Raw genomic sequence first — 25,163 nt, forward strand, 5'->3', positions numbered from 1 at the left:
TTTTTAAAGTGTAACACCCTAGGCAAATCCTACATCGGCCGTGGACATGAGAGATCCTTAGTTCATAAGTAAATGCTCCGTCTCTTAAATTACCAACGCGTTTTGGGCTTAATGGTAGTGGACGAGAGGAGAGCTCAACAGTTAAGCGTGCTCAGGTGGGAGTAGTAGTAGGATGGGTTAGGTAAGTCTCCACATGGAGAACCAAAAACAAATCCGTGAGCTCTTCGTGGACAAAGCGGACAATATTGATGATGTGAGGGGCCGGATGTTACATAAAAACAATACCCGGACTAGAACCCGATCCGGTTATTACCAATACCAGATTTTCCAATACCTTATCATATCCGAAACTAGTTCCATAACTGAAACCGGAAATTAAAAAGCCCAATTTGTAACATAATCTACATAGCCCAATAAGCAAGAATAATACACATAAAAAGGCCCAATTTATAAACCTCAGTTAGAACTTAAAACCCTTCTTCTTCTACACTAATACAACCGCCAATCTTACCGAGCTACAGCCATGGCTGCCGCCGATGAGTACACAGACACCATGAGCTTAAAGGTAGCCGAGCTTATGAACGAAGTCCAGCTCGATTACTCATCCGCTACCACTAAAACCGTTGATGACGTCATCTCCTCTATCAAACAATGCATCAATAAGATACCTGAAGATACACAGGTCTTTAAACCATAAACCCTAACCCTAATTCTTCATTTTTAAATTTTAATTAAATACAAGAAATTAAATTTTAATTTTTGTGAATTTGGTAGGTCACGGCTGAGCTGGCACCGAAATTTGTTAGAGATATTGGTGCAGACAAAGTTGAATTTAAGTTTAAGCGGCCGAAATCGATTCAAATTGGCGGAAGCTATTCGATTCGGTGTGTCGTGAAACCGGATGCCAATGTTGATCTTTACGTTCGAATGCCGAAGGTAATTTATATATTTCTGTGCTGAATTAATTCAATAGGTTCATAAAGATAATATTTGTAAACTTTTTAACTGTAAATATATGATAGAAGTAATACATTATTTAGTATACTGGGACTGATTTAGATAAAAATGATTAATCAGTAATGTTAAGATAACCAAATGATTACAGTAAGTGGGACTAGGGGTGTGCATGAAACTGAAAAGACCAAACCGATATAACCGAACTGAAACAAAAACAGATGGTTTGGTTTAATGTTTGTGTAAAAACCGAACTTTCGGTTCGGTTTTTGGGTGCAACTAACATCGAAAGGAACCGAACTTATAGATATTTTGTTTTTTATTATAAATTTTAGGTAATTTATAATAGTTTAACCCAAAATATTTTAGCTCAAATGTATAATAAGCAGTTAATTTTTCAGTAACCAAAGATTTAGGCCCAAATACATTATTTTTGGCCAACCTTTTTTTTTCAGCCGAAATTTTCAAAACGAAATGGCAAAACTGAAACTGAACTGTACCCAAACCAAAAACACGAAAAAAAGAAACCAAACGGTTTTTGAAAACGCAGAAACCGACATTTCGGTATTTGGTTTAACTGAACCGAACTGGCCCATGCACCTCTTAATAAATGCACAAAAAATAGGATTAAATGCTGATATTTTATATAAGTAGCATGTTTGTAAGATTGTTTTTCATTTTTATATATTCTTGTTTCACATTCTATGATATTTGTGTTTGCAGGAGTGCTTCCATGAGAAAGACTTCTTGAATCATAGATACCATGGCAAAAGATGCCTGTATCTCTGTATTATTAAGAAGTATCTGGAATCTTCTTCGATAGCTGAAAAAATAGAATGGTCCTTCTTTCAAAACGAAGCCCGAAAACCTATTCTTGTTGTCCATCCTGGTCAGTAACTTGATTTATTATTATTTTTTAGCTGTACAGCAATTTTTAATTCAATGCATTTTACTTGACAAAAATATTTTCTGCATACTGTAGTTGTGAAGTCAGCTGGACTTCCAGGGTTTTTTGCAAGGTTAATTCCAACAGCAGAATCCCGTTTTAATGTCCAAAAGTTGTACATAGAGCGCAACAATCTTCATACTTTGAGTGAAGGTTGCATTTATTATTATTATTATTATTTGAATACATCTGAATTCATTTGCATTTGAGATTATACTCACCTGATGAATTTTTGTGTGCTTAAGGTGTTTCTAAAGCGACCCCTTTGTACAACAACAGTTTGTTAGAGGACATGTTTATGGAACAAGGTGCAGAGTTTGTTAAAACAACTTTTATAGGATGGAAGGCGCTACAAGAAGCTTTAATTTTGGTTAAAGTATGATAACATTCAACTAAATTTTGACTGTTAATACACATTTCCATGATAATGTGAAATAAAGTTAGGTTTTGTTTTTATGATATAGGTCTGGGCTCGACAAAGAAATTCTTTACACACTTATGACTCTATAAACGGGTACCTTATATCAGTCATAATGGCATACCTTGCCTCAGAATCTGGTAAAGCTCGCCTTAACAAGTCAATGACAGCAATGCAGATATTCCGTATCACACTGGACTTTATTGGTATGTGTGTTTCCTTGTAACTGTTGTTTCAGTATTTTGTATAAATTATTATTGCTAAAATATTGTTTTATGGGTTTTGCAGCCTCTTCAAAGTTGTGGGGCAAAGGGATTTTCTTCAAGCCTCAGGGAGAAAGTGATATGTCTAAGGAGGTATGTGATTGACACTGCCCTTATTTTCTTGATGTTTGTTATTGTTATTTGTAATAAAACTAGTATGACACCCTGCGTGACGCGGCGGCTCAAACCTACTTAACAAACACTTGAGTGGTAAACAAAAGCCATAAAAAATCATATTTTCAATAGTTCTTTGTAAGTACTGAAACCATAAATGACCCGCAATTAAATCAAAAACATTAAACCTGCTCAAAACAAAATCTGATGCAAAACTGAGTCCAATATGTTGACCCATTAATTGCTGCTGATTCTGGTTTTGACTTTCAAAAGTCAAGACTGTCACAATTCCTAAAAAGCTTCATATTGTTTCTAAATACAACCAAACTTCCTGGTATTTGGGCCGTACAGAACATTAAAGCAGCGCACACACATCACATTGTTTTTAATTGTGACTGACTGCGTCAATGCAACTGTGTGATGCTACTTCACTCTTGTAATATTTCCGTATTGCTTGTTTGACCCTAAACAATATGCTTACTTACTTTGACCTGCAATTGAATTAGGCCCGCAATCTGTAGATCCCCCTTTTCAAACTGTCTTTAATAACTCGAAACAATTTGCAGCAAATCAAAAATATTATTCTGAAATTGCCCTTGATATCAAATCTTGAATTTTCAAAACTGCCCTTTGTACCTAATATGACAGCATCGATTGCATCAGGATTTAACATAAAGTACTCGCCGTATAAAAAATTGCCATTTTTGACCCGTTAACAAACTGACCTGTTTGCCTAAGGTAGGATCAGATCTCATATATGAGAACCAGAAATTTTTTTTATTGAAATAAACTTATCTAACAATGTAGAACAGTAAAATGGTGGTACTTTGCCCTAAGACACTTAACTTTTCTTCTTTAAGTTTGTGCCTTGCTAGACACTTATTTTACAAATGGGGTTTTGATTATAACTCTTGTTTGTAGATTTTTACCACTTTTCTTTTCATCAACCAATGTATTTGTTTAGATAAAGTACACCAAATCAGAGCACACTTATGTCAGGTAGATACCACATCAGATTACATCAACTAATGTATTTGTTTTCATAAAGCAGACCAAGCCGTAGCACACTTGTCTTGGGTAGATAGCATTTGGTTAATGAAAACATGATCATTCAACAAAAAATTAAGTCAACAGCAGAGACATTTCATCAAACAGGTTGTGAGCACAAAAAAACTAAAAAGAAAAAAAGAAAAAGAAAAACAAAGAAGCAAACCTATTACAGACAGCCCACCTACAGCAAACTATAATTACAGACAACCAACATACAAACACATGCGAGAAAAAACAAACACGGAGGCATATTTTCAAGCAGGTTATGGTCACAACTAAAACTAAACAAATCAAAGCTAATCAACCATAATATAAAAATGAAGCACAAAGAAAACCCTAAGCTAATCAACCGTAATAAAAAACATAAACATACCAGCTAAGGGTGACAACCTCAGAGCAACATAAGAACGACAAGCCTTTTCATAATCTGGACCGGCAATATCATTATAAGACCGAATTAGTGCTGAGTCAAAAAGCAAGACATTTGGTTCAAAAAGCAGATGATGCCTGTACCATCAATGGTCCAAAGAGAAAAGGAAAACTAAAACCTATAAACAAAAGAAAGGTGCAGTATCAAACCTGCGATCCACACGCCAGCATGTGAAAGCGACAAATGTTTTAACCTACCTTACAACGCAATCAGCATAAAGTACAACACTTCAATGCAATCAAAGTTGCTAAGTGTTATATATAAAAAGTTGCTAATTGTTATATATAATTGCTTAACATTTGACTTTTTCGCAGGAAAGAAAGAAATATGTAGAGTATTATCCAGCGGTTATATGTGATTTATCAGCTCATTACAATATAGCATATCGAATGACAAGAGGTGGTTTAAATGAGGTATCTATTGTGTTTTGCAAAACAATTTTTTTCCCTATTTTTAGTTTAATTTTTTACCTTTTTGAATTTTAGTTTCAAGCAGAGGCTGCTTTGGCACTTAGGTGTTTTGATAAATGTCAAGAGGGAGGCTTTGTTGAGCTATTTATGACCAAGGTTGACTTTCCTGCTAAATTTGACTATTGTATGAGGTAATGAAATTATTAATTTATCATCAACATAGTTTACTTATTTGTGAAATTTTGTTGACCTTTTGCTTATATGTTACTTAGATTGAACTTGAAGGGGAAGACTGAAGTTTCTGCACAAGGTTTCTGTATGGATAATGAATGTTGGAGACTATACGAGGAAAGGGTACTTTCTTTGCTTGAAGAAGGCTTAGGAGAGAGAGTAAAGCTTGTACGAGTGACATGGCAGAATACAACATTAACAAGCTGTATTAATGAAGTATGTGATTTCACGCCTGTGAATATAATCATATATGCCATGTTTTCATATGCATTCAGACTTCAGAGTTCAAACTACTGACTAACATGACATTTTAGGGTTTGTCAGTTCTTGACAAAGAGCCATTAACGATTGGAGTTTCTGTCAGCTTGCCAGAGGCATATGATCAGTACACGAGGGGTCCCTTACATGCGAATAAAGAAGAGGCGAGTGCGTTTTTCATATTAATTTTATAAATATGCTGGTTGACACTAATTGCATTATTTTTTGTTTACAGGCTTTGAAGTTTCGGATGTTTTGGGGAGATGCGTCTGAGTTGTACCAATTTAAAAGTGGGATCCGGGAATGTGTTTGTAAGTAGTGTGCTTTCAGTTGTTACTTTTTAGGCTGGTTTGTTTTCTGTAACCAACAATTGATTATTTTATAATTTTGATAGTCTGGGAGTGCAAGCCTGAGAAGAGATATCTTATTATAAAAAGGGTCACTGAGTATGTGCTTAAGCGACATCTTTCCTTGGCAGAAGATAAGATTATGCATGCGGTCGACCAACTTGATTTTTCATTAGCTTGTGATGGTGGAGGTATTTAAAAGAATTTACATACTATAATGTGAATTTCATGGATTTAAACTTTACAGTAGTTGAACCTCATCATGTGATACAGATCTGGCTTCTGACGGAAGTTTGCTTGAAAGTTTTGGTACACTGTCCAAACGTTTACGTCTTCTCAGTGATGTTCCTTTGGGAGTCTTTAGTGTGCAGCCTCTAGACTCAGGTTTGATACTATTTTGAGTAGTTCTATTTGTTTGTCATCTTGCCACCTGTATACACCCTGCGATACCGATTTATACATATGATCATCAATAAGTCATTGATATACCTTTTGTACTATTTATACGAATATTTACAGCTTTCCGCCACACATCTGTTTTTCCTCCTCGACCGCATCCATTGGCTAGTGGAACCAAATCTGGAAATAGAATCAGCTCAACCTGTATACCATCGATGGAAGTTATGATTCAGGCATACTTGCTGCTAAAACTTTTTGAAATCATCAATTATTATTATTTGCAGCATTTTATAGACTTAATTCTGTTTTATAATGTAGTTGGAAGGTTCAGGGAACTGGCCAATGGATGATGCAGCAATTGAGAAAACTAAAGCTGCTTTCTTGCTAAGAATTGGAGAATGGTGAGTTGATACATTATAGTACATATTGTGTTCATTTGTATTGTAGTAAGAATAATATTTCTGATTGTGTTGCAATTGTAATTGATAGCCTTCAGAAGGATTATGGAATGAAATATTGTCCTTCAGAGGAAGGTGTTGATGTTTTCTTGTCTGGCTACGTGTTCCGTCTCAAAATTTTGCATGAAAGGGGCCTCGACTTGTTAAATGGACAAGGTAAAGAACAAAGTTTTTTTTATCGTCATTTGAATATGATAACATCATCTTTGATATTTTTTCAATATTAAATGATACGGGTTTCTTTCTAATGCAGCTGAAAGTTATCAAGTAAAAAGGGTTTCACCAACAGACAAATATCTATTCCTGAGAAGTCAGCATTCTAGCATGATTAATGGTCTTTCTGGTCGCTATCCATTATACGGACCAGTCGTTAAGTGAGTGCTTTTTTAAATTTTAAACTACAATCCTAGTTTTTATCTTACACACAAAGACAAGGGAAAGTGAATAATATCCTGTTTTGTTTTACCTTTTGTTTAAGGTTGGCAAAACGATGGGTTGCTGCACACTTATTTTCAGCTTTTATACCGGAGGAAGTGATTGAGCTTGTGGTTGCATATATCTTTCAAAAAGCCTTGCCCTTTTCAGCTCCTTGTTCACGAATTTCTGGCTTTCTAAGGTTTCTCGTCTTCCAAGTTTTATTATTTTTACATATTTAGCGTTTGTCTTCACTTGGAAAATATATTCTGGTAACAGGTTTCTGAGAGTACTATCTGAACACGACTGGATGTTTACTCCTATGATTGTTGATATAAATGAGAACATGACACCAGATGATGAAAAAGAGATTAGCGTAAGTGATCCTCTGAGTGCCAAACAACTTCCTTATAAATTGCGGGAGAATAAATAAAAATTATTTCAATGTACAGGATAAGTTTTCTTTAAGTAGAAAAGCTTATGAAGAAGGGACGGGAAGTATAATATCTACCATGTACATAGCTACAGCTTATGATAAGGGATCTGAAATGTGGACCAGTTCAAGCCCAAACATAACCGTGAGTATATCCCTACATCGAATGGTTGCATATGATTTTAGTTTTTACTGAATATCTATCTTCAACTTTTCTTATGTTAGGAGCTCAAAAGGTTGTCTGCCTATGCTAAAAGCAGCTCAAACTTGCTGACTAGACTCATCATGCAAGGTCAACAAGATTCTTACGTGTGGGAGGTGAGCTTGACTGATTTAGTTATCCTTTTAATTTAAAATTTTTTATTTTTTTTAAACTTTAAAACGTTGTTAAAACATAATGTGTGATCCACAGTGCATTTTTCGGACTCCATTGAACAATTATGATGCAGTCATTCTTCTTCATAGAGACAAACTGTCTCATCCTGAACGTCTTCTCTTTCCATCTGAACTTAATCAAGGTATAATAAATTCTGTAAATAAATCTTTGATGTATGTTATGTATAATACCATTTACGTTAATCGTTTGTAAAAGCTAAAACGAATCCAGATAGAGACAATTAGTTCTAATTAGAAACATGTACTATGCAGGGAAGCTTGTGGCACAAGGAAATGGAAGCAAGGGCTTTCAGTCTTTTATGTCGGCCAATGGTAGCACAAAGGATCTTCATGATCAATTGTATATCAACTTTGATCCGTTGAAGTGTTATGTCAAAGATTTGGAGGCAAGTAAAAACATTTCTTGCATAATACTTGATCCGTAGTGATAACTAATCGCTTCGTCGTCTGTTGTTATTGCAGAGTGCTTTTCCCGACACGTTCAAGTTGTGGTATGATTCTTTAGGTGGTGATGCCATTGGCCTTACATGGGAAAAGGAGAACTTGAAGGTATTCAATAATTTAACCAATTTTCATTATGCTAGCTCTGGTTTTGAAGTTCTAGTAATTAATTTCGTTATCAGTTTTTGTGAAATGTGAAATGATTTCTTTCTTTCTTTTTTATGTAGAAGAGGAGACAAGAAGGAGAAGATGAGCGTGATGTGAAGAGAAACGTGACAGATATGCTGAAAGATGGTGGTAAAGCTGGAAAAGGTTTTGTGAAGAGCATATATTTGCTGAAAGTGCCAAAGTGAGCAGAGATACCATACCACCAACATAATGAATGTTGTACCAGTTAAACTAACTAGAATAGCCCAATTTTGAGATGCCCAAATTTATGAACATGTATATTCTTTTCTTGTTTCCGATCGATTTTCAATGAAATTTACTTGGTCCTAGGAATATGAAGAATATATTCAAGTTTGTCGGTCACATAAAAACTGCATCTTTTTTTATCCAAGTGACTTAGCATTTTTTTTTAATTATTTTGCTGTGTAACAATCTGACATTGAAAACAAACTTGCTGTGAAGACGAGTATATGAGTAACGAAAAGAACATGTATTATTGCTGTGGAAGGTTTTAAATTTATTCATCTTGTAGATGAAATGTTTATATTTTATACAAATCTGACACATTGAGAGTTTGATATCACAACTTTCAAAATAGTAACCTTTTGTTTTTGTAGTTTGTTAATTATTAAACATTAAGAGAAAGAGAGACTCTTATATTTAGTCGTTAATTTAAGCGTTAGATGAATGTTTGTATGCTGTAGATCTTAGAATTAATCAAGTAGTAAATATTATAGTTATAGTGTAATGTCACATAGACATCTTTCGAAGCCCATTGTGGCGCCCTTGGTTGCGTAAGAGCCCACCCATCGTCGTGTCATGAACTTATCAGGAGGGTAACCATAGCTCTGGTGTGTTCAATGTGTAAACACATATATGCATGTGCACGTCTCTATTTGCTGAGGCTGCCTCTTATGAGATATGACTAGCCAATAAACCCACACGTCAAGTGTAAAACAAACAACAATCATACGTAACATTTAGGTAAGTTGCAATTTTCCTTTTCGTGAATATTATCACTTGAATCTAAAGTCATAATTTATAAATTATAACCATATATTAGTTAAAGAAAGATTCAAAATAATAAGAAATAAAATCAGATCATTTCACATTTCTTCGCTTCTATCTAGGGGTGCAAACGAGCCGAGCCGAGCCCGAGCCCGAGCCCGAGCTCGACTAAGCTCGAGCTCTATTCGTTTAACTTATATGGAACTTGAGCTTGAGCTCAGCTTGTTTAGAGCTATATTTTCAAAGCTTGAGCTCGACTCGTGAGTAGATTCTCAAGCTCGAGCTCGGCTCGGGCTCGGCTCGTTTTTTATTTATTAATTAACTTTTTTATATTTATAATCTCACACACACATATATATATATATTTCAATTATAATTTTATGTATAAAATAATATATATTATTTAGTTATTTTTTTCATAACATTGTATATATTAATTAATAATTATTAAATATATATTAAAAAATTATATAAATGGCAGACTCGTTTAGGCTAGCGAGCCGGCTCGAACTTGATAAGTGAAGCTCGGGCTCAGGCTCAATTAAGCTCGACTCAATCGAGCTTTTTCACGAGTCGATCTCGAGTAAGAGTAGTTCTGCTTATTTGCACCCCAACTTCTATCGTCATTTTCCCATTTCTTACAAACCTATAATAATCAAACCCTTTACACCATCGATTTGAAAGTATTGTAATCAGATCCAAAAACCCATTTCTTGAATCCATACCCATTAGGGTTTTCCACTGACAATGGGTCTCCTCAGCATCATTCGGAAGATCAAGCGAAAAGAAAAGGAAATGCGCATTCTCATGGTGTATGTTTTCATTTTCCCCAATTATATTATATCATATGTGTGTGTGTGTGTGTGTATGAATTGTTGAATCAACAGGGGACTGGATAATTCAGGGAAAACAACAATAGTACTGAAAATCAATGGTGAAGACACTAGTGTTATTAGCCCTACGCTTGGTTTTAATATCAAAACCATGACTTACGATAAGTACGTATATGCTCGGTTTATTTGATTTTGTGATTTGATGATGTTATGTGTGTGTGTTGTTAGTGTTAAGTGAAAGATGATGAAATGTAGGTATACACTGAACATATGGGATGTAGGGGGGCAAAAGACGATTCGATCGTACTGGAGAAACTACTTTGAGCAGACCGATGGGTTGGTATGGGTTGTTGACAGTTCGGATCTTAGACGGCTCGATGACTGTAAATTTGAGCTTGATAATCTGTTAAAGGAAGAGGTAACTTCAACTTTGTATATAAATTACAAGCCTTTACGTATGTCTTAAATTTAAGCTGGTCTGATGCCATTTTTTATAAGGTGTACATCACTGTAGAAAGATGACTGTGCTGGTAAAATGGACTAAATGGTTGTTTTTGCATTCATAATCACGAAGTTGGATTGGCATCTGTCACTTTGTTGTGTATGCGTTGTTCTTGATGATCTTTGAAACATCAAAGCAAGCACAAGATGTACAAGTTGCTTGACTGCCAAATAATATAATCAGCAATCTTTGAAACTACTGTTAATCCCGATCAGTCACATTCTATGATGGAAATACACACAAAAATATTAGGAACTTTAGGTATATTGTTAATAACATTATTTTCAGTACTAATCAAACATGTTTATCATCCTCCATAAACGTGAAATGATATGTTAGACTAATGAAACCAACCCCATAATATAATAGTAGCTATAATTGTATAAATTAATTTCAGATCTATTATGGGAGCAATCACTTTGGGGCCCATTCTGACCTGTCAAAATTAGTAACTCGATTTTGTTCAGCCGAGGCTTACCAATAAATGAGTAAAAAGTTGTTTGTTGTCCAAACTTACCCAACGCATCTCAGTAAAGACCCATAATGACCCAAATCTTAATATCTGGGCTTGCTGCCTATCGCGTTTGAGTCAAAGTCAAACCAATCTTTTACTTTCTGAAGGAAGGAATATTATGATCTTGCAGCCCTTGAACTTGTCTATCGCAAAGTCTGTCTTTAGCTTTATATCATTGAGCAAAAGCTAAATATCATGTCTAACAATATAGTTGGGAATGCTGTTAATGCATCTTTCAGACTTATTCTTTTTTTATTTTATCTTTGATGTTAATGCAGAGGCTGTCGGGAGCTTCACTACTTGTTTTTGCTAATAAGCAGGATATACAAGGTGCTCTTTCACCAGATGAAATAGCTAAAGTAAGTCTACTGTTACTCAAAAGGCACATTTTCCGATTTTCATGGACCCCTGTAAGGGGAAATGGACAAAACTTGAGGTGACAATATGGATGGGTCAAGCGTGTTGGGTAATGGACCAAACCGTGTCTGGGTTCAAGCAAGTGATTTTTAACACTGGGTTGACCCACAACCACTTTTTTATTACTATTTTTCTTATAGTTATTGCGTTAATTATGATTATAAAAAAATATCAAGTTAGACTATTTCGGACGTCATATGCATTAAAGGCAACTTTTAATGGTTCCTTTTTAGCTAAAATTTTAGATTTGACTAGCCTAAGACGCAACACAACCCAAATCGACCCAATTGTAAGGTGAAGATTTGGGTTACTGCTGAAACTGTAGATACTGTGCAGTGTCTTGTAAAATCGTTTAGCTCCTAATGTAGTTTACTTGATCTTGATTATTTTAAGGTATTAAATTTGGATGCCATGGATAAAACTCGACATTGGAGGATTGTAGGCTGCAGTGCCTACACTGGAGAGGGGTTGCTGGAGGGATTTGATTGGTTGGTTCAAGATATTGCTTCGCGTATTTATGTTCTTGATTAATTGCAAGAATTCACGATTTTGTACAACTTTTATATCTAGATTGTGTGATGCAATCTGAAATAGTATTGCATGGGCTCAACTTGATAGGCAATGCGTGTAGCCATGTATTATTTGAATTTTTGGTTACTAGAGTCACATTCGAGGTCATATTTGCGAGTCTTATGATGAAGGTATTAATGTCAATATCTTTTAAATAGGTATATCTGATAGTGTTTTAAAAACCGGTTCAAACCGGCCGGTTGAACCGGTTAAACCGGATTTCGCATAGCAAGCCGATATTTTAAGCCCGGTATTTTTGGCCGGTTTGCTAGAACATCGAACCGGCGGTTTTTTCTAAAATACCGGTTTTAAGTCCAAGAAATTTTTGATATTTTCGGCCCATATTTTTTCAAGGTTACTTTTAACCCAACAATTAACATTGAAACGTATAAACTTTATGACTATATTTTTAAAAGTGAGTGCTTTTGTATTATTATTTTTTAATATGGATTAACTTTTGGATTACTTTTTATCATGAATCATTTATTTTTGGGTTATTTTTGAAGTTCAAGTTGCATTTTAGGTAATTATAAGATAAACTATTCAATCAGTTGAACCTCCCAGTATAATCTGGTTCAACCGGTTGTACCATTTTTTAACTCAATCCGGTATGAGTAAAAAACCGGTTTTTAAAACATCGTCTAATATAACTTTTGTTGAGTAGATGTTATATTATAGTATACCAATTTTTGAGGGTTATATTAAATTAAGAGTAATAGTAGACATACTTTTATTTACACTAAAACATCAAGTTTGGTTTACAATACAGCACAATTATTATGTCTTTAATGATGTAAAAATTCTGGCCAAAGATAGTAAAACGATGCGCAGCTTAACTGTTGTTTTGAGAACTAACAGGTGGCCAACCTTGTTGATTTGGTTTGCGTACCATGAGTTGACGTGTCTATGGCTCTTTTAGTGAGCTCTAGATAGACGTTTCTCACAAGACAACCGTTATATGGGTCGCTCAAGTTAGTGCAGCTTGTCTGAATGTCTTTCCTAAAGACCAAGGCTCGAACATTTCTTGTGTAAGTTAAAATGAGTGAAGTTGGACCCGACTAGGCATAATGGGTTCGACTAGATTTGAGCCATATCTTGGCTCCCATCAGGCCATCATCACTATGGAAGTATGGTCCGTCAAACGTTGATAATACTTGGATTTTTTTCTCCTTCTCTTGTGACAAAGCCCCTTTCTAACATGTTTGTGTTTGACTATTATTGTTTTTATAATTAATGTTCCTTTTGAAATGGTTTATGTTTGGATGTTTAATATTTAAATTTTATTTAGTTTCTTTTCTTATATTTGGTCTTTTGTTTAGAATTAGAAATACAACAGAGGGAAACTTGAATATGAGTTCGGGAGTTAAACTTCTGACCACAGTTGGCTCATGGTCCCTAATTGATATTTGGTATGTCAAGTAGTGTTAGGCTGTGTAGGTGACGAACACAACTATCATCACGTTAGTTGGGTCATCTTCTTTTCTGACTAACGATCGAAATTCATATTTAACACTCCAAATTCATAAATTCTTCTCTTTTCATCAAACAAAAATCTTTCTCTTCTTTGCGTTTTCTACTCAAATCTCAACTAGATATTTATGCATACATTACATTATATATACTGATATAACACGACTCCATAAAACTTGTAATATTGACAAAGTCTAGGATAGTCTTCATAACAATTTTTACTTTTAAATTGATTATTCATATACCACACACATGGTGATTGTACAGGCCTATACGGCTCGTATAGGCTTGTATGAGTCGTATAGGCCACACATAACTGACAAACGTACATAGAGGACACAAATTCAACATACGAGCAGTATAGGTCTTCAACAGCTCATATAGAGTCTAATACAGCATAAACCTGTACGACTTGCAATGGCGGATCTAGACATTAATTTCAGGGGTAACGTTTAAAAAAAAATTTTTTTACTGTATTTCACACAGAGTAAACCAGGGCCGTCTCTGAGAATCGCGAAAACTTTTTAGGCCGAAGGCGAAAAAAATTGGCCCTTAAATTAGTTGTGTAATTGGGTTTAAACATTAAAATACATATTTTTTAATATATATATATATATATATATATATATATATATATATATATATATATATATAATTAAAAATATAAAAATTTAGGTCTGTCGGGATGTCGGGCCGGGATCGACCGACCATCTTGCCCTGCCTCATAGCCGCCCTTGATATATAGGGAAACACGATAATAAATACATTTAAACACATAGGGAGCAAATTTCTCCTATTTGGTTTTTGAAAGCTTGAAATCGAGATATTACATCCTTTTCTTTTACTTTATCAAGCGTTTCTCTTTCGACCGCATAAATTAAAGCATTGTTCAAATACTCATCACCCATTCAGTTGCACAAATCCGTCTTGATAGATTCATTTTAGAAAAACATCTTTCAACGGTTTGGGCTTTAAATTTTGGTTGAGCTTTTCTTTAGTTGAACTTTTAAATTGGTTGAGCTTTAAACAAATAGGGGTAACATTATATTTTTTCAGGGGTGACGAAATATAAAAACCTGCCCAAAAAATACTTTTTATACTATTGACGAAAAGTTGAGGGGTAGCGGAGGCTACTCCTGATGAAGGGCTAGGGACGACTTGCATACGGTCTATACGGTTGTATAAAAATTTTAATTAAGGTATATTGGTTTTTATTAATTTCAACCATTGCATTTTGGTCACTGCTGGTCCCAACTAATTAATTGGCTACTGACGGTCCCAACTTTTAACATATTTGTTTCTAATGGTCTGCGACTAACAGAATCCTAATGCCGTTAGTTTCAGGTCGCCGGAAAAGTCAAATTTGTTGCCGGAAAACACCACCCGAACACCGGCACCACCACCAATTGACTCACCACCAACCAACTACCACCACTTGAGCACCATCAACTGATTCCAACGATGGTTTTAGGGTTTTTACTAGAAAAATGTTTCTAAAGGTCCGATACAAAGTTACCAAGATGTTCGTGACGAAAATGTTGAGTTTTCCGGAAAAAAATTGAGTTTTCTGGCAAAAAACGTTTTTCCGGCGACCTGAAACTAACAACGTTAAAATTCCGTAACTCGCAGACCGTTAGGAACAAATACGTTAAAAGTTGGAACCATCAGCAGCCAATACTTTAGCTGGGAACGGTAGCAACCAAAAGACGACAGCTGAGATTAATAAAAACTTATATACCTTTAATTAGTTATAATATATACACACACACACACACACATATTCTAATAAAATAAATGAAGACACTTGTCATGTTTTGGTTAATTCTCACAATTTTTTTCCCTCCAAAACTAATATACCCTAATATATGTAATAAATCAATAATTATTCGCTTTCCTTTTATATTATATTTATATAATATCTATATATTTTTATAAATATAAATATTAACATATTATTTTACTATATATTTCAAAATACTTGATGAATTCCAAAAATCAACAAATCATGCTTCTCGAATGAAAATTGTTTTGGGTTTTTTGTGGAAGTTAAATTTGATTTTATGAGTCAAAAGTTGGTAAATAGATTATTTGGTACAAGTTAACTACGTTTAGGTCAAATTTAGTTACGGGTCAAAAATGAAATTTTTGGGTATTTTTAAAAGTTTTAGAATGCAAAATAGATTTATCGTCAAATTTGTTATGGATTCAAAGTGTTGACTTTAAAATGTCAAAAGTATGAAAGTTGGAATTTTAAACATGATTCGGGTTTCAAGATTATTTTTAAGGGCATTTTTTGAAATAATCAAAAGGTTTGAGATTTGGCAAATTGACTATTTTTCCCTCAACTATTAAAACTTAAGAAAAGATTGCGAACACTTTCGACATGCCACCCCCATGTCTATCAATGCTTCTAATTTTTATCAAATTTCAAATATTTATGCCAACATTAATTTTTCCTTCAATGGTGAACAGAACGTTGTATGGGAAGCATGTTATGCAAAACTATGCTCAAATGAAACAAAAGATTCACAAAATTGAATGGGTTAACATGTTATTTTTTATGTTGTCATTATGACAAAGTCTAGAAGCCCTTTGAAACTTATCAAAATCTTTTTTATGGTGTAGCTCAGAAAAACATAGTTTTTGAAGAACATCCATTGTTACAATTTAATATCCTACTTTCTTTTGATGGGTGGTAAATTGATAAATATATCAATAAAGGTAACGCCTCTTTTGTATTTAAGCTGAGTGGTTAGAACTACTATCGGAAGTCTTATTTTTGAAATTGGTTCATAACAAAAATTCTTTCAATTATACATACATGACACCGAGAATGAATTTTTCAATAGAAAGAAGCATTTTCGGATACGATTTTGCACAGATTTTTTTTATTAAGTTCATTTAAAAAAAACCGTTTTGTGATATAAATAATATCAATTTATGTATACATTGTATAGATACAAGCATAGATGTAATACATTTTTTTTCATATACGCCATGTAATTATTTGTTTTACTTATAATTTTATAATTTGAATTATCCTGTGTGTAACACGGGCTTTAAAACTAGTATTTATACACACACACGACCCGTATAGATCTATACAACCAGTATAAAGCTATACGAAGCACAAAAACAAAAAAAAAACTTCACTTCTGACAAAAACACAAAATGACACGAGTTAGCCCTATACGAGCTGCATTGGCGAATAGCATGAGAAGTGACGGTACGTAAACGCTTTCTAAAGATGCACGAGACCAACCGTCAGCCATAATCGGACGAGTCAGTTATGAAAGCCAAAACAAGAGCCTCATTTCCTTGCTAACCCACCATCATCATGATCCAACAACAATGGTGCACACTGCGTACGATTCAATCCAACTCCTCAACGATTGCCCTAAGAAGATCAACGCCATCCAATACCACGCCTCCAACATACTCCTCGCCTGCGCCGACGGATCCTTACGCATCTACGGTCCTCAATCCGCCACCCGTCCTCCATCCGCCGATCTCTTTTCTCATTCTCAAACCCTAGACCTCAAGAAGGAGCTCTACGTCCTCGAACGGACCGTCAATGGATTCTCCAAGAAGCAGGTGCTGGCAATGGAGGTCTTGGCCTCCTTAGGCCTTCTGCTTTCGTTATCGGAGTACATTGTGTTTCATAGGCTGCCGAATTTGGAGACGTTGGCGGTTATTTCGAAGGCTAAGGGAGCGAATTTGTACGCGTGGGATGATCGGAGAGGGTTCCTGTGTTTTGCCAGGCAAAAGAGAGTCTGCATTTTCAGACATAATGGTAAATTCTCATTGAATATTAAGCACGAAAGCGAATAAACGAATACAAGGATTTAGCGTGGTTTGGCCGATAATAAGTCATGCTTATATTTTGACCAATGCTGATCTTAGCTTTTACTTTTGTTGCCAAGCGTAATCCCGGTAGTATAATCATCATACATTTTACACTCAATTTACATGTGATATGTACTCGATTTCGCTAGTATGTTTTCCATTTCGTCCATATTCTTTATTGTGACAGAAATCGAGTGAAAATCAAGCATAAATCTATTATAGTTGTGCTACTGGGATTGATGCTGGTAACGAAAGTGAAAGTTAAGATTATCATCGGTCAAAGTGTAGGTATGAATTATTAATGGCCAATATGTTATGGTTAGGACTTAGGATTATTAAAATCCAATTTTCCTTCTTTTTTATATAGAGATTAAAAGATTAGGGCCAGTTGCCGGTAGCCCCATGCCACTTCTCCTTTCTGTGTCTCGGTAGAAACTGGCCCAAAGGCCTGTGAACCCAACAATTTGTTATCCAGTTGAGAACAAGTAGATATGTGAACTTGTAATTGCTAGATGTATACTATCTTGTTACAGTCTAGAAGATCAAATAGTTGAAATTGGCTTGTTTTAGACCTAATATGTGTGTTGTTATGTAGGAGGTAGGGGATTTGTGGAGGTTAAAGAATATGGTGTTCCAGATATAGTGAAATCAATGTGTTGGTGTGGTGAGAATATATGTATGGGAATTAGAAGAGGATACATAATATTGAATACCACAAATGGTGTAATGGCAGAGGTGTTCCCACCTGGTAGAACTGCTCCACCATTAGTGGTGCCCCTTTCACCTGGAGAAATACTTTTAGGGAAGGTATTACACACTCTCAATTGTGTTGATTACTTTGTTGGATTATCTTTAATACCTGAAAGATTATTATTAGTGTACCCAAGTTGTATTCATATCATTTTTTGTCAGGATAATATAAGTGTGATTGTGGATCAAAGTGGCAAACTGATTCCCGAAGGCAGAATTTGTTGGTCTGATGCGCCTTCAGCAGTTGTCATCCAGAAACCTTATGCTATCGCCCTTTTACCAAAATGCATTGAGGTATCTTTGCAATTTCTTATTTAGGGACATGATCATGAGAAAACTCGTTCTTCGTGAGAAGACCAAAAATCTCCATGCTACATAATGCAATTAACTGCATGTATGTGGTGTGGAATTTTTTTAGTTTGCATTAGGCACTTGTAATTATTAGAATTTATACTTTGTACTCCACTGGAGTCTTGCAGATCCGGTCTCTGCAGGCCCCTTACCCACTGATGCAAACTATAGTTATACGCAACGTACGTGGTATTCAACAAGGAAATAATGGCGTGATTGTTTCCTTGGATCAAGCTCTTTTTGGATTGTTTCCTGTAGCTCTTGGTGCACAGGTTTGTTTCGGATCAATCTAAATGAAGTTATAAAACTGTCAGTCTGTCACCAGGGCATGAATCGTAAAATCGAAATACTGTATATTCAATGCAGATCATACAACTGACAGCTTCTGGAAACTTTGAGGAAGCATTGGTATTGTGTAGGTTGCTTCCACCAGAAGATTCAAGTCTAAGAGCCTCAAAAGAGCAGGCAATTCATATTAGGTAAGTATAACTGGACACTTTTAGAAACATTTTTATGATCTGCAGCTAAAAGTTACATCCTTTTATTCCTTGATTGTAATTATTATTTTATAAATTTTCGAGAAGGCATGGGGAAATTTTTTATGCTTATTGTTGTTATCCAATTGTACAGATATGCACACAATCTGTTTGAAACTGAAAGATATGAGGAGGCAATGGAGCATTTTTCGGCATCTCAAGTAGAAATAACCCATGTGCTCTCTTTATATCCATCTGTTGTTCTTCCCAAGTTGCCTTCTGAATCAGAAAAAAAGTGCAATTTAGTGGAATCTGAGGACATGAACTCTTCTCCAACCGGGCTACTGGAATCTGATGACAGTCCTGTTCTTGAACCCAAGAAATTGAACAACAGTAATTTAATTGCTCTTATTAAGTTCTTGCTTAAAAACAGACCTAACATTGTTGGAAAGGCGGCTGCTGAGAGCACGGAGGAGGTTGTTTTGGATTGTTGGACAAACCTTTGTCAATAATGAAAGCAATCGAAAGAAGAAATCAACCAAGGTAACAAGAACTTCCCCGTATATGTTTCCTTACATGCACACTGACACAGATGCATATAGTAAAGATTGAACGTTGCATATGGTCTTAATAATTGTCGAGAAGAATGCTGTGTTCTTTTAAGTAATATAGTTATATAGATGCAGACATGCAGTTTTATAATTTTATATACTATTTAATCTTTTTATGTGTTGAACTATTTTCACATGTAATGTCAATGTAGACGTACGTATACATCTTTATGCCTTACAAAACTAGTTTTAAGGTGATTTTGAATTTTTTTTACATAAAATCAAATTTATAAAAAGCTTATTCCTAAAACAGTAAAATCTAGCATATCTTGTTTTTGTTTTAAACAGATTTATAATAACTTAACCAAATATTCTTTAATAACTAATATTTAAATGAAAAAGGTGAAAAATAATCAGGATTTGTCGTGACGCCTCGCCCCCACCCCCCACTCTTTTTTTTTCCTTTTCTCTTTCCTTAGATTTTGTCAGTTATATAATTAATTGTAACTGAGCTTTAAGAGCATAGTGGGTTTGATATATCTTACTCATCGTTCAGGAAATTACATATTTGTAAATTAATCAAATTCAGTTTTAATTAATATAACAATGTGTAGAGCTGGGAAACAAAATTTACCATGAAAGCACATTCCTATATATAAAGCGAAAATGGTGTGGTCTTTTCTGCATATATTTTTGAACATATGTTATAAATTTTTTATCAAGCCTTTGACAGCTTTTAAGAGAATCCTATATATGGTTTTATGTTGTAGTAGTTGTAACTGTAGTTTCTTTTGGCTGTTTAGGGACGAGTTAATGTCCCTACTGATTCAGGTGCGAGAGAGATGGCGGCAATATTGGACACTGCACTTTTGCAGGCTATACTGCTGACTGGACAGAGTGCTGCAGCCATAGATTTACTGAGAGGTTTTAATTATTGTGATTTGAATATATGCGAGGAGATCTTGCAGAAAGGAAATCATGATACTTGTTTGTTAGAGCTTTACAAATATAACTCAATGCATCGTGAAGCTCTCAAGCTTCTTCATCAGTTGGTGGATGATGCCACGTCAGATGAACCTAAAACCACGCACCCCAAAAAGTTCAAACCTGAGATGATAATAGAATAGTTCAAAGTAAGTTCTTCTTTAGATATCACATTATTTTTCCTCCTTTTTGTTTGAATCAGTAGTGGCAAAATGGGCAGGTTGGGTAACACGCTAGACAGGGGTTAATATCAAAATGTACTACGATAACTAGGCCTGTAAACGAAACGAACAACCACAAACGGGGTTTTCTCGTGTTTTTCGTTTTTAAGAAAATGAATGTGTTCGTGCTCATGTTTGTTCGTTAAGAGTATAAATGAACAGCTCATGAACATAAACGAACGGACATAACTGAACATAGATGAACGAATATGACTGAGCAAAAATCAATTAAATGTAAACGCGAACATCAATATGTTGGGCCTAAAAAGTAAAATAAAATTAGGCTAAATTGCAATGAACCTAAAAAATTTGAATAAATATATTAACGAACTTAAACAGTCATAACTAACAAAATGAACCAGCGTCAACAAATGAACTTAAACAATCATAAACTAACGAACATAAATGAACATAACCAAATGAATAGCGAACGAACAGACATATAAGAACTTCTTAGCAAACAGTTCACGAACAGTTTACTGAGCGCTCCGTGCATTCACAGGCCTAACAAAAATTAAAATCAAAATTAAACCTTTCTTTAATAAAAAGATTTGGGAGATAAGCATTTGACTACTCTTTAGGCAACTTTTGAGTTTTGACTCCTTCCAATCTCTTTGATGATCCATAAAATGGCATTTGACTAGATGTTCAATGCTCTTGATTATGTTGTAATTTCTGTAATTGTTTAGTGTTTACCATGATAAATTTATGTAATTTCTCAAGTAATAAGCTTTGAATTTGTATGGTGCTCATTAGAATATATCTGAGATGTTTTGTCATGTGCAGCCTCTCTGTGGGATTGACCCTATGCTTGTGCTGGAATTCTCAATGCTTAAAAAACTGTCCAACTCAAACTATTGATCTCTTTTTATCAGGAAATATTCCTGCAGATCTCGTTAATTCTTACTTAAAACAGCATGCCCCGAGCATGCAGACCACATATTTGGAACACATACTCTCAATAAACGAGAATGGAATGTCATGGAATTTGCAGAATGAAATGGTAACATTCCCTCCATGCTTTTATGCAACTATAGTGTTTGTAAAAATTTATGATACTGTGTTTGCAGGTGCAAATCTATCTTTCAGAAAAAATGGGATGAAAGCACTTATACCCCAACTAGGAAAAAACTCATAGCTGCATTGCAGAATATTTCTGAATATAATCCCGAGGCTTTATTGAAGCAAATCCCGGTAGATGCTTTATATGAAGAAAGAGCACTGTTACTAGGGAGAATGAACCAACACGAACTTGCATTGTCCATATACATACATAAGGTATCGCTTAAACCTTAAAATGAGCATTTGAACATCATATTTATTTGTTTTTGTTTTTTGTATTAATATGATTCTTGTTATTTCAGCTTAATCTTCCTGAACTTGCACTATCGTATTGTGATCGCTTGTATGAATCAGAAGTTAATCGAAGACCTGAGGGTAACATATACCTAATTTTACTGCAAGTTTATTTGAATCCTCAAAGAACAAACACAAGAATTGAGAAAAAAATCAAAAGTTTAGTTTCTTCACCGATGAATGATTGGAAGGTTGGTTGGTCAACAATTAAAAGTAAGGCAAGAGGGCTAGGTAAGAAAATTGTAGAAATTGAGGGTGCGGAAGATAAGAGAATGAAGGCAAGTAGCAGTGATGGCGGGAAAAGTGATTTTGATGAGGAAAATTCCACAATCATGCTTGATGAGGTTCTTGACGTACTGAGGAAGAGGTGGGACCGGTTTCACGGGCCGAAGGCCTTGAGACTCATGCCCATAGAGACTAACCTAAAAGTAACACCTATACTTTCTCTGCTATTCATCAATTTATAATATTGTAGCCACACTCTTTATTTATCTTTGAAATGTATTTTAGAAGTTGCAACTTTAGACTTAGTTTTATTGTCGTTTTGTGTTTGGCTTTTGAGGCTTTGTTTTTCCTGTTTGATTGTTCAGAAGATATATCCGTTTCTTGGACCTCTCATGAGAAAAACCAGTGAATCATATCGAAACTTTGCAGTGATCAAGAGCCTGAGACAATATGAGAGCCTTCAGGTATGTTTTGCAAATGCTATTATTATGATTAATAACTTCTCTATAAATTATATAAAAGGAAAACTTACAAAGTTGGGATGCGTGGTTTTGGTTATAGAATCTACGCTAATGGTAACTTTAGATGGAGATTTATTATCTTCTTTGAAACCACGACGGGTAAATGCATTTAAACTCATGTGGAATTATGACGCACAGGTTAAAGACGAACTGTATATCAAAAGACAAGCAGAACTGAAGATCACAACCAAGAGCGTATGTTCACTTTGCCACAAAAACATAGGAACCAGTGTTTTTGCAGTGTACCCCGGTGGAGACACCATTGTTCACTTTATTTGCTTTCGGAACTCCCAAAACTCGAAAAAAGGTTCTTCTCTAAGGAGACGATAAGACTCATATTTTCCAACTTTTAACTGGTCTGCCATTCTTGTGTTCTTTTATTATTTATTTAAATTTTTAAATAAATTGTAAATTTGTATATATATATATATATCACTCATCGTTTTAACCCATATATTTCCAACTACCATCTAAATAATATGTAACCAAGCTAGTCTGTAATGGGGGCATTATAGGGGCAAATAAAGCCACTGCACCACCCCTGAGCACTATAGGAGCGTGAAGAGGCATGGGCGTTTCTACAATAACGTCATATGTGGCTTGAATTAAAGGGGCATTAACCATTACATGTGTTTTTTGGCTAAAACGCGTGATGATGCAACGGAAAACACCCCTTACATTAACGCTAAAAACACGGCTCGATTGCAACTTTAGCCGGTTGTGTATTGAATAATTGTACGGTACAAGTACGAAACGCATATAGAAAGAAAACATTATCTGAAAACAGCATCTTTCCTTGCAAAACGGTAGACAACACCGGTTCTAGACGCAGCTGACGGACCATCCCCATGCACCAAATCAAGCCGAAAATACTTCTTTACCTTCTTAAAAAACCCGGACTCTTTCTTCCACCTTCTCAAATGCGCCATCAGAAACACCTTATTACCATCACCATCACCATCACCTAACAACAGAAACCTCAACGTCTCAATCAAAGGCTCATACAAATTATCATGATACACCACATCCGAACCAATAATTATATCATACTCCCGCCCAACCGCTTCCATCTCCTCAACTTTCCCCCAACTTAACGCCGCCACGTGGCGCCAACACGTCCGAATTCGCGCCGGCGTTGAACGTGATGTTCGGGAGCACGTGAGGCAGGTCCGTCACGGTGACGTCAGCGCCGAGAATGGCGGAGGCGGCGATTCCGACGACGCCGGTGCCGGAACCTAGCTCGAGAATGCGGAGTGGTTGACGGTTGTTGACGGAGGTAATGGCGGTGGAGAATGAGTCGGTGTTGGAAGGGTTGTAGGAGTCTAGGAGGTTGATGAAGGTAGTGGCGGCTGGCCAGAGCTGGAAGGAGAGGCCTTGGGAAGGGAGTTGGCGGATTACGACGGCGGAGTTGGTGGAGTTGAGGTGGTAGGTTTGGTGTTCAACGGCTGAAGGCACTGCTGCTTCAGGTTTGTTATTATTATTATTATGGTTATCTTTTTCGTCAAGTAACAGCATTGTGACGGGATTGATCTCCTCGTCGTCGCTATCGGTGGTCATGAGATGAGGAGGCCGTCGCTTTAGGGTTGGAAGAGATAAACTTTAGTGGGAAGTAGCCAGTGGGTCAGGTTTGATTATTTTTGGACAATTTTGCCCCTTTGTCTCCCATCAAGTTGGCGGCGTTGACCGGAAGATATGGACTTGATGTTGAATGCCCAAAACCACTGGCCCCCATGACCCCACGGTTCGCTTCCCCTTTCAAATGACTTTTTTTTTAACGACCAACTAAGTAACGCTGGATGCTCCGTACGCGGCCCCCAATGGCTAAAGGTAGCCCGAGCTGGCCATGAGTCCGGACGGACGGAACCCCTTGCGGTCCACCTATTGAGGGATTCCCCGGATAAAACCCGACCCCCACGCCCGCCAAACGGCACGACAGCGAGGAGCCGGTAAAACCAGGTGAGATCAGGACTCGAACCCTGGCAAGCCAGGGACATCCCTCATAGCTCCCCTATAAATTAGTGATAATGAGGTTTGAACCTCCTACCTCTCACTAATAAAGTGAATGCTCTACCATTGAGCCACATACAATTTATAGCATGATTAATGAGGATATAATGAACTGATTAACAAAAATTAGCATGATTTCGTAGTTATTTATAAAAAAGTAAAATAAATTTATTTTATATTTTGTTGAATTTGAATAATTTAATAAAAGACTAGATAAACATAAAAAGTTTTTGGTACGATAAATGGCGGATCTGGATCTAGGATTTTGTTAGTGGGGAAAACGAGCGAACAAGTAAGAATCAGTCAAAAGTTAAAAAGTTTAGTTTTTATTTCGTGTCGTTTGCTATAAGTTGGGTTTTCATTTGGGCAAGGATACATTGTGACTTGCATTTTGTTATCATCTGAATCTAGCTAAGTGACTCCATTTTTTT

The 25,163-nt window shown here is 35.6% G+C and overlaps 2 protein-coding genes and 2 pseudogenes across 3 annotated transcripts; 3 read left to right on the plus strand and 1 right to left on the minus strand.

Moving 5' to 3' along the window:
* The first annotated feature begins 518 nt into the window (after window positions 1–518).
* LOC143576008 (uncharacterized) lies at window positions 519–8,352 on the plus strand. Its single transcript, XM_077060219.1, has 26 exons — window positions 519–682; window positions 775–936; window positions 1,678–1,843; window positions 1,937–2,053; window positions 2,146–2,276; window positions 2,365–2,524; window positions 2,607–2,674; window positions 4,490–4,588; window positions 4,661–4,776; window positions 4,858–5,032; window positions 5,131–5,238; window positions 5,310–5,385; window positions 5,469–5,612; window positions 5,695–5,805; window positions 5,941–6,053; window positions 6,139–6,221; window positions 6,310–6,434; window positions 6,532–6,652; window positions 6,757–6,894; window positions 6,972–7,068; window positions 7,145–7,270; window positions 7,351–7,443; window positions 7,538–7,643; window positions 7,774–7,907; window positions 7,984–8,070; window positions 8,190–8,352. The coding sequence occupies exons 1-26, from the start codon at window positions 524–526 to the stop codon at window positions 8,313–8,315; spliced, it is 3,141 nt and encodes a 1,046-aa protein (XP_076916334.1). The 5' UTR covers window positions 519–523; the 3' UTR covers window positions 8,316–8,352.
* A 1,488-nt stretch (window positions 8,353–9,840) lies between these two features.
* LOC143576016 (ADP-ribosylation factor-like protein 2) lies at window positions 9,841–11,935 on the plus strand. Its single transcript, XM_077060223.1, has 5 exons — window positions 9,841–9,950; window positions 10,026–10,136; window positions 10,227–10,389; window positions 11,266–11,346; window positions 11,798–11,935. Exons 1-5 carry the CDS (start codon window positions 9,886–9,888, stop codon window positions 11,933–11,935), a joined length of 558 nt encoding a protein of 185 aa, XP_076916338.1. The 5' UTR covers window positions 9,841–9,885.
* Window positions 11,936–16,795: 4,860 nt separating this feature from the next.
* On the plus strand, window positions 16,796–23,087 carry LOC143576017 (vacuolar sorting protein 39-like; annotated as a pseudogene). Its single transcript, XR_013142875.1, has 12 exons — window positions 16,796–17,237; window positions 17,886–18,097; window positions 18,203–18,334; window positions 18,520–18,663; window positions 18,758–18,870; window positions 19,022–19,410; window positions 20,222–20,551; window positions 21,410–21,626; window positions 21,694–21,901; window positions 21,988–22,407; window positions 22,570–22,668; window positions 22,864–23,087. The product of XR_013142875.1 is annotated as a vacuolar sorting protein 39-like (transcript).
* Window positions 23,088–23,498: 411 nt separating this feature from the next.
* On the minus strand, window positions 23,499–24,306 carry LOC143576006 (uncharacterized; annotated as a pseudogene).
* Window positions 24,307–25,163: the final 857 nt, after the last annotated feature.

Source organism: Bidens hawaiensis, unplaced genomic scaffold (genome assembly GCF_021521415.1).
Source record: "Bidens hawaiensis isolate Kalapana, Puna unplaced genomic scaffold, B.hawaiensis_p1.1 tig00027831_1, whole genome shotgun sequence".
NCBI lineage: Eukaryota > Viridiplantae > Streptophyta > Magnoliopsida > Asterales > Asteraceae > Bidens > Bidens hawaiensis.

What these genes read in the sequence shown, in the direction of transcription:
- LOC143576008 (XM_077060219.1), top strand. Translation starts at nt 524, where the DNA reads ATGGCTGCCGCCGATGAGTACACAGACACCATGAGCTTAAAGGTAGCC. An exon ending in AAGCTTTAATTTTGGTTAAA is followed by an intron (nt 2,277 to 2,364) that starts GTATGATAACAT and finishes TTTATGATATAG; the next exon opens with GTCTGGGCTCGACAAAGAAA. An exon ending in CGAATTTCTGGCTTTCTAAG is followed by an intron (nt 6,895 to 6,971) that starts GTTTCTCGTCTT and finishes TTCTGGTAACAG; the next exon opens with GTTTCTGAGAGTACTATCTG.
- LOC143576016 (XM_077060223.1), top strand. Translation starts at nt 9,886, where the DNA reads ATGGGTCTCCTCAGCATCATTCGGAAGATCAAGCGAAAAGAAAAGGAA. An exon ending in AAAACCATGACTTACGATAA is followed by an intron (nt 10,137 to 10,226) that starts GTACGTATATGC and finishes GATGAAATGTAG; the next exon opens with GTATACACTGAACATATGGG. An exon ending in ATAATCTGTTAAAGGAAGAG is followed by an intron (nt 10,390 to 11,265) that starts GTAACTTCAACT and finishes ATGTTAATGCAG; the next exon opens with AGGCTGTCGGGAGCTTCACT.